The sequence below is a fragment of the Hyperolius riggenbachi genome, chromosome 3 (genome assembly GCF_040937935.1).
Source record: "Hyperolius riggenbachi isolate aHypRig1 chromosome 3, aHypRig1.pri, whole genome shotgun sequence".
NCBI lineage: Eukaryota > Metazoa > Chordata > Amphibia > Anura > Hyperoliidae > Hyperolius > Hyperolius riggenbachi.
Genome location: NC_090648.1, coordinates 238728462 through 238745488, shown reverse-complemented (window position 1 = coordinate 238745488; position 17027 = coordinate 238728462). Strand labels below are relative to the sequence as shown.

The 17027-nt window shown below is 47.4% G+C and overlaps 1 protein-coding gene across 3 annotated transcripts in view; it reads left to right on the top strand.

Annotated features, from left to right (window-relative positions):
* The first annotated feature begins 1355 nt into the window (after window positions 1-1355).
* Window positions 1356-17027, top strand: part of CHCHD3 (coiled-coil-helix-coiled-coil-helix domain containing 3) — a 278284-nt gene continuing 262612 nt past the window's right edge. For 2 of the 3 annotated variants that reach the window (XM_068272640.1, XM_068272641.1), the window contains exons 1-2: window positions 1356-1525; window positions 12519-12636. In XM_068272640.1, the coding sequence (XP_068128741.1) occupies window positions 1445-1525; window positions 12519-12636 (199 nt within the window). In that variant the 5' untranslated portion in view covers window positions 1356-1444. The remainder of the gene's footprint in view (window positions 1526-12518; window positions 12637-17027) is intronic. The other variant, XM_068272642.1, reaches the window with a different exon arrangement.

Below are 17027 nucleotides of genomic sequence, written 5' to 3'. Positions count from 1 at the left end.
CAATTTTTTTAATTACTCCACCCCCCCCTCCTCACCCTGTCAGCCAATCACTGTGATCGGCTGTCATAGGCTTCAGCCTATGACAGCGGATCACCCCTGATCCTCCCAGGGGGACAGCCATGTCACACGGCAGTCCCCAGTACAGCGCAGCCTTAGATCGCAGCGCTGTACAGTCTTATTAGGCAGCGGTTTCGCCGTCTAACAGTCTCCGAGCATTCCAGACGCATCGGCGCGCACAAACCCCTGCAATCCTCATTCCCAGCCATTCACGCCAATCGGTGTGGAGTGGTCCTGGGGCTGCTATGTGTGAAGCGGTCAGCAAAAGGTTAAAGAGACTCTGTAATAGAAAAAAGTTCCCCCAGGGGGGTACTCACCTTGGTAGGGGGAAGGCTCTGGATGCTATTGAGGCTTCCTCCGTCCTCCTATGTCCCACTGTGGTCTTGCTGCAGCCCACCGAATGCACATCTGATACTTTGTCAGACTGTGCAATATTTACCTTTCCCTGTTCCAGTGGGGGCGCTGTTGCTGCTCTCCGCTCAGAAATAGGCGGAAATAGACGATCTCAGATGGGTCTGCTCTACTGCGCAGGCGCAAGAGACTTGGGCATGCACAGTAGTGGACCCGACTGGGATCTGCTATTTTCACCTATTTTCGAGTGGAGAGCCGCTACAGCGCCTGCACTGGAGCCGGGAAGGTAAATATTTACATCCCCACCATTCGGGTAGCTCTATCGCTGCCGCCATGGGATGGAGGACGACAGGGGGAAGCCTCAATAACCAGAGGCTTCCCCTTCCCCTCATCAGGGGGCTCTGTATTGCTGATATTGTGGTGAAACCCCTCCCACAGTGTGATGTCAGGACCATGGTTCTGACATCACACTGTGGAAGCCTTGTTGCATTGTGGGAAATAACAGCTGTTTCCAATTGCCAAAAAAGCAAGCAGCATCTCCTTTCACTGACATCAGCGGCCAGCAGTTAAAAAAGGTCACCATGTGAAAAATGTCAGAATGTTAATCAGGGAGAGGAAAGATTTTACAGTGGGCAAACACTGACTAAATATATTATTGTAAAAATGAAGCACTTTTTTTTAAATTACATTATTATCACTGGAGTTCCTCTTTAAGTGCCATGTTTCGCATTCCTCGCTTGTAGCTGGTTGAGTCCCGATAGTCGCTCTGTTATTATGCAGGGTGGATTCGCTTGCAGAGTACACCGCAGCCCAAGCTGACATTTCCAGCAGACTGCTAAAAGAAACTTTCCGCTTCAGGGTTGTCATAGCAGCCATCTTCCTATTGTAATCGCGCGTAATCTTTACTGGGCGTGTCGTGATTTGCAGCTCCCAATGAGCGCTCTTGTTGTTGCTGAGTCGCTGCCGGCTGGTGCTGCGTGCGGCCTGTGCGTACTAGGTGACCCAGCCGCTGTCCTTAGGATAGTTGTACTGTGACATGGGGGGCAGTGGCAGTACCAGGAGAGTCTCCTTCGAGGCTGATGAGAATGATAACATTACGGTGGTGAAGGGGATTCGGGTGAGTGTTAGCAGCAGCCGATGAGAGCGTGTTGTGTCCATCCGTGACTTCTATGCTGTGACATTTATGTGTCCCTTCCCTGCCTTACCTATTTGTCACATCGCTACGTCCATGTGTTGAGTCCAGTCCCATTGCTGCGACCAGGGCATATCTTGAATGACAGTGCATCAAACTCAATGTAACTAAGTGTCATTTCTGCTATGCGGTTGCAGCATGTGTCCTGTGTGTAAATAGTGTAATGCATTGACTTCATGTAACTGGTTCCACTTCACCACGTGATTAAATATGTGCTGCTTGTGCTCTTAGACTTCATTAATAAAGTAAACTTTCATGAACATAAGGCAATTAGAGTTGTTGGACGGTGTTGGTGTGTCTATGCGACCTTTATCAATATCAAGGTTAGATCTAGGGCAGTGTTGCCAGCGCATCCCCCAAATTACTGAATTTTACAGGTCTTGTGGCTATTAAATGCATTTAAGTCACTGATTATGTCTAAGTAGCCCCACAGCCTGTTTAACTTAGATTTGTTAGTATTTTGGAAGACCATTTCCAGGGTATGGCACATCCCCTGGGCGCTGAATTTTTTGGGTTGCAGATAACCTGCTGTATGGCACCCTTGAAAATTGGGTGGCCTTGAATGCCCGCTTGGTTGCAGAGAGTAGATTGATGACCCTATCCTAGTCATAATGACAAAAAGGGGGCGTGTACAGAGTATTGTGTCTGATCTGTTATGGGGTGCTGTCTGTTATTGTGGGCAGTCATGAAGTACACACTTGTGTAGTTTTTAATTTAAAAAAAATGTATAAAAATGCTGTCAAAGTTGCAGACAGAGAAGTATACAAAATATGTGGTTTTGGAAGAGGTTTTATCCTAATATCTTGGAAACGGACCATAGTGGGAGAACACGCAGTGCATTGTATTCTCGTGCATTACTTGTAAAACATCCATTGACTATCATGACATTTGTTGGGACAAAAAAAAGCATCCTTTCATTCATTTTTTTTTTAAATGCACCATAGAGTAGCACTTGTGTGGAGTCATCAGCAAGTGCTTTATTTCTATACACTTTTTTATGTTCTTGCAGAATGCAGTATGTGTTGCTGAAATCTAAAACGGAACACACGAGTATGGACTGGCGTCAGGCTTCTTTAATACTGCAAATCGATATTACGATTGTCACTGGACGCTAGCAACACAAGAAAAAAATACAGCATGCAGGACATTTTTTTTTTAAACTCATATCAAATCACATTCAAAATTGCAGGGCCATGGAGTCTGTACAAAAATCCACCGACTCTGACTCCTCCGGTTAGGATTCCACCGACTCAGACTCCTCTAATTTGCATATAGCAATTTTGTTGATTGAAAGTATGTAACATGAAATTCATCTCTTAAAGGAGTTCTTTCACGAAAAAAGTAGGCAGTTAAAAAATGTGACAGATGACAGGTTTTGGGCCAGTCCATCTTTTTTTAAGGGGGATTCTCAGGGCTTTCTTTGTTTTCAACAGCATTTCCTGAACAACAGTTGCAAAGTCTAACTGACATAATAGCGTGTAAGTGATTAGGGAGGCCGGCTGGTATCTTACTATTTTGGCATTTAAACTGTTGTTTAGGAAATGCTGTCGAAAACAAAGAAAGCCCTGAGAATCCCCCTTAAAAAGATGGACTGACCCAAAACCTGTCATCTGTCACATTTTTTAACTGCCTACTTTTTTCGCGAAAGAACCCCTTTAACTGCCAACGCTTAGGAATTTTAAAAGACAACTGAAGTGAGAGGGATATGAAGGCTACCATATTTATTCCCTTTTAATCAATACCAGTTACCCCGATATCCGGCAGATCTTCTGCCTCTAATGCTGGGTATACACGGGTCGACCCGGCGGCTGATCAGCCGCCGGATCGACCCCAGCCGCGTCCCAGCTCGTTCTCGCGGATCGATTGCCGCTGGCGCCTCCTTATCACTGCTCGATTCCCTGCCATTGTCCACCGGCGGGGATCGAGCGGGCGGGAGTCGAGCGGCTTGATCGGGCCAGCTGAATATTATCAGCTGGCCGGATGAGCTGGTCGATACATGGTACAGAAATGTACCATGTATCCCCAGCATAATACTTTTAGTGATAGGCGAAAACTAGTCCTTGGTAAGAGTACTTGTAGAAGGTACAGACAGAAACAAAGAACATCTACCAGGCCCTAGGCAAAGTAACTGTGAGAACATGTAAGAGTGATGTGCAGGTACTCTACAGGGGAATGTGGGGATTCTTCCTCTTTTACACATTCTTCATGCACAATCTGAACATCTATCAGGCCCTAGGCAATGTAACTGGGTACATGTAAGAGTGATGTGCATGTACTCTGCAGGAGAATGAAGTGATTCTTCCTCTATTACACATTCTTCATGTACAATCTGAACCAGGTTTATGGATGATAGACAACACCTCTGTGTTCAATATGCACAACATTCTCAGTGGATTCCCTGCAGCTCTGTGGGGAGTGCATATGTAGAGTATAGTACTACTGTGTAACAAAGTAAACCTTAGACAGATGAAATAAAAGCTTTATACATACCTGGGCCCCCCTTCAGGCTAATTAGTCCCTTGCTGTCATCCTCTGCCACCTGGATCTTCTGCTATGGGTCCAGGTACTTGAGCTGCGTACTACACCTGCTCAGCACTATTGCACAGGTGCAGAATGCTCCTGGCTGTGGGAGTGGCATGTGACCGTACTGCGTTGACTGGCTGAAATACCAGCACTCATAGCAGAAGATCCAGGTGGCGGAGGAGGACAGCGAGGGATTGATTAGCCGGAAGGGGGCTGGAGGAAGTCCCAGGTACATATAAAACGTTTCTTTTCATCTGTCTCAGGTACCCTTTAGTCGTCAAACAAAATTTTAACAACATATCTATTTCATTTCATGAACAAAGGGAGTGCATACATTTGCATAAACCAGCATCAGCGCAAAATTATTTCTATCTCATTGACCATCTCTGTTAGTGACACAGTTACACATTAGAATTTATTCTTACAGCATAGACGATATTTAGTGTATATATAAGAGATTCCTGTGTACACATCATATATACTGTACAGTCACAATCAGATATTTATATCTGACTGTAAAAATATGGGGACTGCTTTATTGAAGCAGCACAAGTAACTATTTTTTGATTGGTTTGTTTCATTTTTGTGGACTAAGCAGAGCTATTACTGTATATATACAGTAAATTATTTATGATGACTGTTATCTGAGAAATAGAAAATGTTATCATATTTTTTATTTTAATTACAGTTTCAATTCATTAGGAGTCCGTGCATTTTTTTCCGACTCCAGGTACCCAAAAATTGCTCCGACTCCACAGCTCTGCAAAATCGGAATCACATGTAGTGTAAAAGAGCCCTTGATTGTGTGTTATCATGGGACACTGTCTGTTTTTGTGGGCTGCCAAGCGTTGCTGTCCTTTACTGTGGGCTGCTATGGGCTGCTGTTCCTGAGGGCTTTCATATGATGCTGTCTGTCAGTTGTTAGTAGGGCTGTAATACTGTGCTGTCAGCTACCAGGGGCTGTCATACAGTGCTATCTGTATTATGGGATGCTATCTGTTGCTGTAGGTCTTGTATGTTACTTGGGGCTGTCGTGGGATGCCGTTTGTTAGCGAGGCTGTCAGAGTACTGTCTAATGGTAGTGGCTGTCATTGGATGCTGCCTGTTATTAAAGAGAATCTGTACTGTCCGATTTGTACAATAAAAAAAACATAGCAATCAAGTCACTGTGATCTCTTGGATCCCTCTTTGCCGTTTCCGCCGCTCCCCGCTGCAATCCTGGCTTTTAATTGCCAGTTTTGGGTAGTGTTTACAAACATGGCTGCTAAACAGGAAGTGATGTGATGTGATTGTGTGTGTGTGTGTGTGTATCTCATGTCACAGTATACTACAAGTTTTTATTACATTGTGAATTATCTGCACTCCTGTCAGGGATTCTCAGTTTCTCAGCATTACAAGCTGAAACAGAGAGCAGAGGCCTGTCTGTGAGGGATAAACAAAGCCCACACACAAAGCTTGCAGAGGGCATGCATAACTTCTCCCTATCACAGCAGAGGCAGTGGATTCCTCTCTGTGTCGACCAAAGGAAAGAAGTTAGATTACAGAGACTGCAACTACAGAAGGCTGCAGTAATCCAGACCACCTTAGAACAAGTATAGGAACTTTTAAGGTAGCCATACACTGGTTGATTTGCCATCAGATTCGACCAGCAGATAGATCCCTCTCTGATCGAATCTGATCAGAGAGGGATCGTATGGCTACCCTTTACTGCAAACAGATTGTGAACAGATTTCAACCTGAAACCGTTCACAATCTGTTGTGGTGGTGGTGGTGCTGCCGCCGCTCCCCCCGCCCGCATACACGCATACATTACCTGCTCCACCGGCGCGACTCAAGTCCCCAGGTCTCCGCTGTCTTCTCTGGTCTCCAGGTCCGGCATGCTTTACTTCTTCCTGCCCGGCAGGAAGTTTAAACAGTAGAGCGCCCTCTACTATTTAAACTTCCTGCCGGGCAGGAGGAACTGAAGCATGCCGGAGACCAGAGTGGAGAAGAAGCCGCGGTGACAGCGGGGGCAGTCGCGCTGGCGGAGCAGGTAATGTGTTGCCTCTCTATTGCGTCGGTCGTCGGACACTCTAACGCCGCTAGCGACGCGCTCCCTACCTGCGGGCGATCGACGGTAATTTTCCGCACGGAGCGATCGACGGTATCGGAGGAAATGGATCGAAATTCGGCGTGTAGCGCGAACGATTGGCAGCAGATTCGATCCCAGTGATCGAATCTGCTGTCGAAACGGCGGCAAATCGGGCCAGTGTATGGCCAGCTATAGGAGAGAAGAAATAAGGCTGCAAATTTTGTTACAGAGTCTCTTTAAGTGATGTCATTGGATGCTGTACGTTAAGTCTGTTAGTATGGCTGTCATATGGTGCTGTCTGTTACTGGGGCTGACATAGGGGTTGATTCACTAAACAGTGCTATTTCATAACGTGTACGGCATAACGCTGCGTGCGCTATCTGCATAACGCGACAAGGGCTATCAGCATGTACGGTAGAGCGCGATGGTTTTAATGTTAGCATTACGTGCGTAAACTTCTGTGCGCTTAATTTAATGCTCGCTGTAAGTTTTAATGCACATAAAGCTTTACGCGCACAATAACACACGTAATTCATGTAGCGCTATTCAATAGCACGGTTTAGTGAATCATCCCCATAGAGTGCTGTCTGCAATCAGGTGCCCTCTACTGTTTAAACTTTCCCGGACAGGAAGTAAAGTGAAGCTGAAGCCCAGAGCGGAGAAGAGACAGCGGAGACCGGGGGACTTGCGCCGGCCGGATCAGGTAATGCATGCAGGGGGGCGGCGGCAGCACCACAGATTGTGAATCGATTTCATAGTGAAATCAATTCAAAATCTGTTTGCAGTGTAGGCAGATCAGATTCGATCACAGAAGGGATCTATCTGCTGGTCGATCTGGTGGCAATCGACCAGTGTATGGCTGCCTTAAGAGATTATATTACCTATCTATTTTAATAACATAACTAATATAACTTTATGACAGTATGTTTGTTTAGGCTGAAGTTCCTCTTTAAACAATACCAATTGCCTGGAAGGCCTGCTGATCCTGTGTCTCTAATACGTTTAGCCATAGACCCTGGACAAGCATGCAGCAGATCAGGGGCTCTGACTCAGCTGACTCCGGAGGTGGTAGGTTAGTGTTAAAGAGAACCTGAACTGAAAATAGAGTCAAAATAACCAGGGCTGTGGAGTTGGAGTCGAGCAGTCGGAGTCGGGGCAATTTTGGGCACTCGGAGTCGTTGATTTCATAAACTGAGGAGTCGGAGTCGGATGATTTTTGTACAAAATCCTCAGCCCTGTTAAGTATTAGGCTAAGGAGTCGGAGTCGAGGAGTCTGAGCCATTTTGGGAGTCAGTCGTGGTTTCATAAACTGAGGAGTCGGAGTTGGAGTCGTAAGATTTTTGTCCCGACTCCACATCCCTGAAAATAACCATACTCAGGTCATACTTACCTCCTGTGTAATCTACTCCTCAATCTCTTTCACCTCTCCTGTATCCCATTTGTCCACTGTGATCAATGGAATTCTCTGTCCTCCATTTTAAAAATGACCATTACCCCATAACCGCTTTCTGGTCAGCACACTGTTAAACTGTAACATCACCAACTTGAGCCATAGGGAAACATGGGCATTACTTTGCACATTCAGTTGAATCTGATAGCTGCTTATATATACTGGTATATTTTAGTTTTGACAAAATATTGTCAGACCTGGAATGGATCACTATAAGAAGAAAATGGTGAGCTTCTGAGAGGAACTGACGGTGAGGTTAGTATGTAATATTCATTTGCAGCTAGGTCATGTGTTTATTTTAAATAATTTTACTCACTTCAGGTTCCCTTTAAGTATACACGATGCAGTTTCCGTAGATCGTCGGCTGGGTCGATAATTTCTGGCATGTCCGATCTGTTGATCAGATCGAGAACAGGATCAATTTTGTGTAGTAGGTGATGTGAAAATAAATTGAGAGCAGATCGGATGTGTTGGAATTTATCGATTTCACCAGTCAATCTGATGGGAACTAAGGCCGGGAACCCACTAGAAAGCGCTATCGCAATTGCTAGTTATTTGTGATAGTTCTTTGCAAGTGATTTTTGGGAGTTGCGATTTCCCTAATCACAATCGCTCTAGTGGAATCTGTCCCATCCATTTACATTGGCAGAGCGTTTAGGGAATTTAAAGCGCTCCCTAAACGCGCGCAAAAAAAAAAAAAATGCTCTAGTGGTTCAAGTCCTTACATTGTGTGTACCAGTCATTACGGGTATAAAGAGCATAATTTTACCTGTTGGATAGGTGACGCATGCTGATGACATAGGACAGTACTAATTGTCACTGTAGGCAGCCAGAAGGGTGCTAAGCAGGGATGCTCAATTCCAAACTTTGAATGAAGCCGCATAGTTGCTATCCGAGTTTCATCCTGTTAATTGCAATCACCTGGGCGGGGGGGGGGGGGTCAATGTTACCTCTCTGACGTCTTCTTAGGTCCGTCCCTGGGCGCCTCCTACGATGCAGTCCATGCACATCACGTGAGTACAAACACTTCCTCCTTCAACCCGAAAGGAGGAAGTGTTTGTAATCACGTGACCACCGCTAGGACCGCAACATGGGAGGCGCCGAGGGACGGACCTAAGAAGACGTCAGAGAGGTAAGATTGACCCCCCTGCCCATCCTGCACAGGTGATTGCAATTAACACGATGAAATCCGGATAGCAACTATCTGGATTCATTCAAAGTTCGGATTTGAGCATCCCTGGTGCTAAGTGACAAGTAAGAGGATGAGACGGGCAAGGGGGAGGGAAATACAAAGAAACAGGCAAGAAAGAAAAATCCAGATGCATTCACTGCTGCAGGTACTGTCTCAGCCTCAGCCAGCAGCAATTCATGTCTTCCTTACCTGACCCAGATCAAACTACCGTATTTTTTTCGGACTATAAGACGCATCTAGTTTCAGAGGACAAAAACTTTTGGAACAAAAATTGAAACTTAGTGCGGATATAGTGCAGGGGCATCTTATGGTCCTTTCCCACCCCTTCAGGCTGTCTCTATTTAAATTACACTGCCCAGCTTAACTAACCCCTACTGCCCCCATTACCTACACTATGCTACACTGTCTCCACAACCTACACTATGCTACACTGTCCTCCACAACTTACACTATGCTACACTGTCCTCCACAACTTACACTATGCTACACTGTCCTCCACAACTTACACTGTGCTACACTGTCCTCCACAACTTGCACTGTGCTACACTGTCCTCCACAACTTGCACTATGCTACACTGTCCTCCACAACTTGCACTATGCTACACTGTCCTCCACAACTTGCACTATGCTACACTGTCCTCCACAACTTGCACTATGCTACACTGTCCTCCACAACTTGCACTATGCTACACTGTCCTCCACAACTTGCACTATGCTACACTGTCCTCCACAACTTGCACTATGCTACACTGTCCTCCACAACTTGCACTATGCTACACTGTCCTCCACAACTTGCACTATGCTACACTGTCCTCCACAACTTGCACTATGCTACACTGTCCTCCACAACTTGCACTATGCTACACTGTCCTCCACAACTTGCACTATGCTACACTGTCCTCCACAACCTACACTACATACTAATATATTATTCAACATTTCTAATACCTGCAGAGGCATGCTGCCAGGGACACAGGATCCTGGGCTGCTGTTGGTCTTGAACCATGGAGTCTCCAGGTCCTCTGCAGTGGCAGGGTCTCCCATCAGCGGCGGGGGTGGAGCTGGAGCCATTGCAGGAGATGCTCATGTGGTTCGCCCCCGATCACAGATGGGAGCCCAAGTGCCACTCATTAGGCCTTCCGTAAATATCTGGTTAGGAGGCAGCCCAGCAGAAAGAACGGTCCGTCGAAGTAGTGACGGGGTGGAGGAGTGGCTGCACACATGGTGAGCCAGCGAGCGCAGGATTCTGGGGCAGTGCAGCTCATCAGCCCAGCATCATCGGCCTGGGTCACCGGCGGTATGGTCACAGCGTTGGTGGAGCGGCTGCAGACAGGATGCACAAGCGAGTTTAGGATTCCCGGTGAGTGCCACTCATCAGCACAGCAGGATCATCGGCCCGGGTCACTAGCGGAGAAGCCGTGATAGCAGTGGTGGAGCGGCTGCAGACACACCATGTGCCAGCGAGTACAGGATTACGGGTAAGTGCTGCTCACCAGCCCAGCAGGATCATTGGCTCGGGTCACCGGGGGAGAAGCAGAGATAGCTGTGGGGAAGCGACTGCAGACACGCCACATGCCAGTGAATGCAGGATTCCGCGTGAGTGCCACTCATCAGCCCAGCAGGATCATCAGCCCGGGTCTCTGGCAGAGAAGCAGAGAAAGCGGTGGAGTAGCCGGAGACTTGGTGTGCCGCCAATCACAGAGCGAGTGCAGGGCATCCGGGAAGCCCAAATGCCGCTCCTCCCTCCGAGTGAAGCTGTGATGAAAACACCAACAATCTCATGATGCGTGATGCAGGAAGCATGATGCAGGACTCTGATCCCACAGCTGGATAGGTAAGGGCTTCCGTTATGTCCTGCACCTGTTTGTGGGGGACACCTGGCCATACATTCGGACTATAAGACGCAGGGCATCTTATAGTCCGAAAAATACGGTAGTTAGAACAAGAGTGAAGATCCTCCTTCCCCCTCTTTCTCCCCTGGCCAGTCGCCAGCAATAAGTGCCCTGGACCCCTGCTCTTTCCTGACTCCCAGAGCATGTGATTTCTTAGCACTCACTGTGGAGCCAGAGCAAGGCTGCAGTCAGGCAATGAAAAGATTGCAGCACCAGACGGGTATTACAATTTACTCTGGCTTTACCTCTTGTTCTTGCAACAACAGTGATGTTTCATTAAGGGCCTGTTCTAACTTAGCCGATTAGCGTCAGTTTACCACTAATCGCTGAAGCGCTAGCGCAACATTAACTATATAGCAGTGATCTCACTAGCGTGATTTGCGGCAATCGCAAAACGCATTGCATCTAGCATTTTACTGTGATGGTAATACAGTGCTTAAAAAATGCTCTGATCGCGATTGCCCAGGAATCGGGAGAGTGTACAGTGATTTTACCGCACTAATCGCGGTAAAATTACCTGCGAAAATCGTTGCTACTGTGAATGGGCCCTTAAAGAGTGCAGTGCTTCCTACACATGTGAGCTGCTGAAGAAATAATTCCTCCAGGTTAGGGTGCCATACAGACAGCAGAAGCACCATCTCTTCGGTGTTCTCCCCAGGCTCTTTTATTTTTGTGAGCACCCAGCTGTCATCGGCTTGCCTCTTCCCTTGCAGTAAGCAGAGAAGCACCGGCCCTGTAGTCTCCCGTGTCACCCACCCGTCTACTTTTTCATGACACCCGGCTGGAGAAAAATTAAAAATTCTGGGGAGAACACTGCTCTTATCACCCCCCCCCCCCCCCCCCCCATGTCAGCAGGATCCTGCATCTGTTTGGTTAACCGCTTCGGACAGCAGTGATTAAAATATACACCCTGTTTTGATGCTGTTATTCCTGCCAGGATGTACATTTCACATCACTGCCGCAGCGCATTCTCACTAATCTCGGCGCTGTCTCCCCGCCACAGCTCACTATGTGAGCCGCTCAGGAGCCGATTTCATTGGCTCCTGACCCTGTCATCCATGTAAGCAACTCCCATTGCCTTACCTTGATCACATAGTTGGGAACCAATGAAGGCGGGTCCTGACCAGCTCGCAGAGCTCTGCTGTCATAGAGACGGCAGAGTGGGTGGCCTGAGGGGACGGTGGTAGCGGCAGATATCTGCAGTGATTCATCGTTATGCGCCGGTTTCTAGTACCAGCAGTAAAAAAAAAAAACGGCACCGACTCCTCTATTCCGACTCTTTAGTGTAATACTTACCAGGGCTGTAGATTTGGTACAAAAATCATCCGACTCAAACTACTTAGTTTATGAAACCACCAACTCCGACTCCAGGTACCCAAAATTGCTCCAACTCCGTGATTTTGACTCCACAGCCCTGGGGTGATGTGTGTAGTTAAATCAGTCTACATTCCAGAGACACAGGAACTCGTAAGAAGTAAGTGTTCTAAACTACTGTGGAAGAGAGTTTTATCTACTGGTCACAAATTTATCACAGAGTTTACTAGCTGCCCATATTTGCTTACTGTTTTTACTGACTGTCAGTAAATCTACTGACTGTTGGTAACACTGATGCTGTTTATAACCGTTATTGGGAGCTGTCATACGATACTGTCTGTTATGAATGTTATTGGGAACTGTCAGGTCAAATTACATTTTATCCTTGATTTTTTTTTTCCTGTACATCTTTGTCTTTGCTAGTAAACCCATCAACAAATTCATTATTTTTTCTTCTTTCTTTTGCCTTTTTATAGCTATCTGATAATGTTATTAACCGTATGAGGGAGCCGTCACCTGCTGTTTCCAGGCCTCCACCACTGCCTCCAAAGCCAAAACTGCCAACTGAACAAGCAGCCACATCTAGTTTCTCAGGTATACTTTAAGGCTAACAAATATTATTATTATTATTATTGATTTATAAAGCACCAACATATTCCGTGGTGCTGTAGTAAGAAGCAAACATGGGTAACATAATACAGACAATGTTATACACTAATATACAAAATACAGAGTTGGTACAAAATACAGATTTAGTAATTACAGTGACAACAGTAACATGATGAATAAAATGTATAACAAATTCCAATATACAAAAAAAGACTAGAAAGTCCTGTCCTTGTGAGTTTACAATCTAAAGGAACAAGAGGTGGGGTAGCATACAATAATCATACCTAGTGGTAGTGTGTTTTTAGGTTATCTAGTAAGGTTACAACTTGACCAGAGGTCAAAGGGAGGATAGCCTAAGGTAGAGTGTATGTTTGTCGGAAAAAGTGAGTTTTGAGGGAGCGCTTAAAGACCTCAACGGTTGCAGAGTGTCAGATGTGTTGCGGAAGGGCATTTCAGAGGTGGGGTGAAGCACATCTGTGTTCTCACCAAGCCTTATCAGCCAGGCGCCGCCCGGCTGATTTCCCAGAGTGCACAACTTCCTCTCTCCTCACTCGACAAGGCTGCAAACCTAAATCTTATAATTCAGGCAGCATCCTCTAGGTGGCAGCAGCGTGGTACAGCAGACAATCTTCCTCACACTCTATGCTGCTGACAGCTAGGAGAGAGCTGAGCTGTGAGCCTCTCATTCTCATTAATATTCACTGTAGGCCAAGCTGGCCGGCCTCCTCCATGTGCTTCTGAAATGCCTGTAAGACTAAGTTTTTGCTATGCTGCAAAAGAACAGTAAAATGCCGCTCACCCCAGGTAAAGGACAGTGCTGGATCCTGGAGCTGGACTCCAAACATGAAACGGAAGATGAACAAAGCAATTCCGCACTTGTCCAAACTGGTTCCACTTTTATTCAGGACGTATCAAGCATCAAATGAAAGCTGACATGTTTTGGGCCTGTGCCCTTAATCAGAGCCGGAACAGAAGGAAGCAAAAGGTTGGCACTACAGCGGCATCACATGCACTACTCAACTTCAAAGACATGCAGTATGCACAGGAGGACTACAAGTACACCTCTTCACTGGAACCTCTTCAGCGTGCTCAAGCAGAGAAATCAAGCAGCAAGCAAATGAAGAAAGCAGGAAAGCTGGCACTGCTGCAAGTGTTCAATTTATTGTAACATCATAAAGTGCAAACATGCAACATCTTTCAAAATTGCATTAAATAAAGCACATACCCTTGTGAGAGGAGGCGTGGATGGTGGTGGGTGCTGGGCACAGGATGCCCACTTCGACGGACTGTGCGTTCCTTTTTTACATGTCAAACACTATTTGTGGTTTACACAATGTGGTGCCCCTGCGGAAGGTTTTATATAGGGGAGACTACAAGGTCAATTAATGAACGGTTCAGAGAACATTATAACTCTCTAAAATCTGGAAAAGGTTCCCCAAGGGTAATCCAGCACATGCGAGAAAGCCTTGGGAATGATCCCACAAAATTGAAATTTGCAGGAATCATCCATGTCCCACCTCTGTCTAGGGGTGGAGACAGGGAGAAACCACTAAAAAGAGAAGAAGCAATGTTGATTTTGCAATCAGAAGCTATGGGACCCTTGGGTCTTAATGACCATACAGATTTATCATGCTTCCTTGATCCTTGAGGCCTTCCTTTCCTTCCCCACACTTGGATCTCCCGGTTTGTCTTGTTTTGATGTTTGCTTATATGTTCTGCATGTTTTCTATGGCCCTTTATACAGTTACTAATGAGGAGAGTGGCATAAATACCAGTGGCTTGCCCATTCTCCCCTTTTTCTTATCCATGTTTTGCTCATCCCTATGGCGGTAAGCAGTGGTGCTCACCGACAGGTCGTGATCACGCTTACGCGTGGATTCACGACCATTTTGACGCATTCCGCCTCGGACACGCTAAGCCGTGAATAGATTTTCAACCACGAAAATCTACTTCGGCTTCGCGTGAATGCGGACAGAAATCCGCATTCACGCTCGTGAAACCCGGTGCTGAAGTCGTGGTTTGCGGAAATGCGTCAAACTATGTGGAAGTGACACATTGCAGGCCAATCAGAGTGCCCCAGCCAGGCCCTAGTAACCAATCACAGGAGTGGATCTATGCCCTCCCCTCCTGATTATAAAGCGGCGGCCATGATGGAAAAGCTCTGTCCTTGCTAGACTGTGGTGCTGAGAGGATTATCTCCAGGCCATTGTTGTTTGAGCAAGTGCATTTATTGTGTTAAAAACAAAGCATTTTTTTTTGCTAACACTGCTCTTTTACTGTACACAGTTAGCTAGTCAGTGAGTGATTGCTGTAGTTAGTTGTAGTCAGTGTAGTGTAGTGGGAGTGTGGGAGTCTAGTGATTATTTAACTGTGTGTAGTGCAGGCAGGTTCAGTGCTGCAGTGTAGTCAGTGTAGTGGGAGTGGGGATTATCTGTGTGTAGTGCAGGCAGGCAGGTTAGTGCAGCTGCAGTGTTCACTTGCATATTCCAGTGACAGTTATACACTTGTACAATTTGCAGGCAGCCAGTCACACCGCCGGCGCCGCCACTCTCTGCCAGCGCTGTTCATTCATTCTGTCAGTGACCTTGTGCCGTGCCCAGTGCCCACTGCTCGCTCGCTGGCATATGAGCATCTCATTACACAGTGTGACATCCTTGTGTGCCCACTGCATCCTTCAGTGACCTAGTTGTATATCCAGTGCCCACTGCTGTGCCCACTGCATCCTTCAGTGACCTTGTACAGTGACCACTGCATCCTTCAGTGACCTAGTTGTATATCCAGTGCCCACTGCTGTGCCCTCTGCATCCTTCAGTGACCTTGTACTGTGCCCACTGCATCCTTCAGTGACCTAGTTGTATATCCAGTGCCCACTGCTGTGCCCACTGCATCCTTCAGTGACCTTGTACTGTGCCCACTGCATCCTTCAGTGACCTAGTTGTATATCCAGTGCCCACTGCTGTGCCCACTGCATCCTTCAGTGACCTTGTACTGTGCCCACTGCATCCTTCAGTGACCTTGTACTGTGCCCACTGCATCCTTCAGTGACCTAGTTGTATATCCAGTGCCCACTGCTGTGCCCACTGCATCCTTCAGTGACCTTGTACTGTGCCCACTGCATCCTTCAGTGACCTTGTACTGTGCCTGGTGCATCCTTCAGTGACCTTGTACTGTGCCCACTGCATCCAGTGATTCATTACTAGCAACATGTCTGGCAGGGTTTCGCGGGGTGAGAGGAAAGGGAGTTCAATTGCCTCAGCCACTTCTGGGACTGCTCCACGTCCAGGGAGAGGACGCCCAGCTGTACGTGGTCGTGATGCAGCAGAAAGGGGGGCAGCAAAGCCTGGGCCGAGTCAGCGGACGCCATTGTCCAAATATTTTAAAGTTTCTGGTCCCCGTGTGGTGGTTGAGCAAATGGAACCTGACGTACTCATGGACATCATGACTTCCTCCCAGACCTCTACTGTGAGCACCACTCCAAGCAGCAGCAGCAGCCAACGTCCCACGCTTGTTGTGACATCCACCCCAGCACTCACTGGTCAGCAGCCCTCCCAGGATGACAGCGTTCTGTCCCTCAGTCCGGCTTCTGGGAACCTGCTGATGCAAGAAGCTCAGGACTTACTGGGGACTGATGTGGCAGAGATTGAGATCGGGCCACAATCACAAGTGTTGTTGAGTTCTGGTGATGAAGAAGAGGGGTCTGTGTCTGGGGATGTAGGGACAGAAGAGGAGGCGGGGGAGTCAGAGGAAGAGCTGGATTATGATGATGATGCTGCTGATGATGACGACGTTGTGGACCCTAACTATGTGCAGCCTGCTGAGTCCGTGGAAGAATGGTCAGAGGCAGAGCAGGATGACGAGTCACCTCGGCCTAGGCAAGGATATCGCCATATGTCAGGCAGGGGCAGGGGCATCGGCAGCAGTGGGCGTGGAGGAAGTAGACAGGACACTGCTTCAGCCGGCACCACCACCATGCAACCCCCGGCAACTACTACCACACATTGTTCCGCTGCACCCTCTGCTAGTGGGGGCCGCAGTAAATTAAAGTCACCAGTGTGGGATTGCTTTGAGGAATGTACTGATGACAAAAGGTATGCGGTGTGCAGGTTATGCAGCAAAAGATTGAGCCGTGGGAAAAGTCTGAGTAAGATGGGTACCTCATCCCTCCAGGGCCACCTGAGAAGCCGCCACTGCCGCGAGTATGCGGACTTTAAGAGGAAGCAGGCACTGCTGGCAGGGGTTCCTGAGAGCAGAAGGCCCACCAGCGCAGCAGCATCATCCCTCCCTCAGGGTCGTGAATCCCCCACAGCAGCAGCAGTAGTAGCACGCAAGCGCTCTTCCACCTCGGCTGCTCAGGACACAGACATTGAGGCTGACAG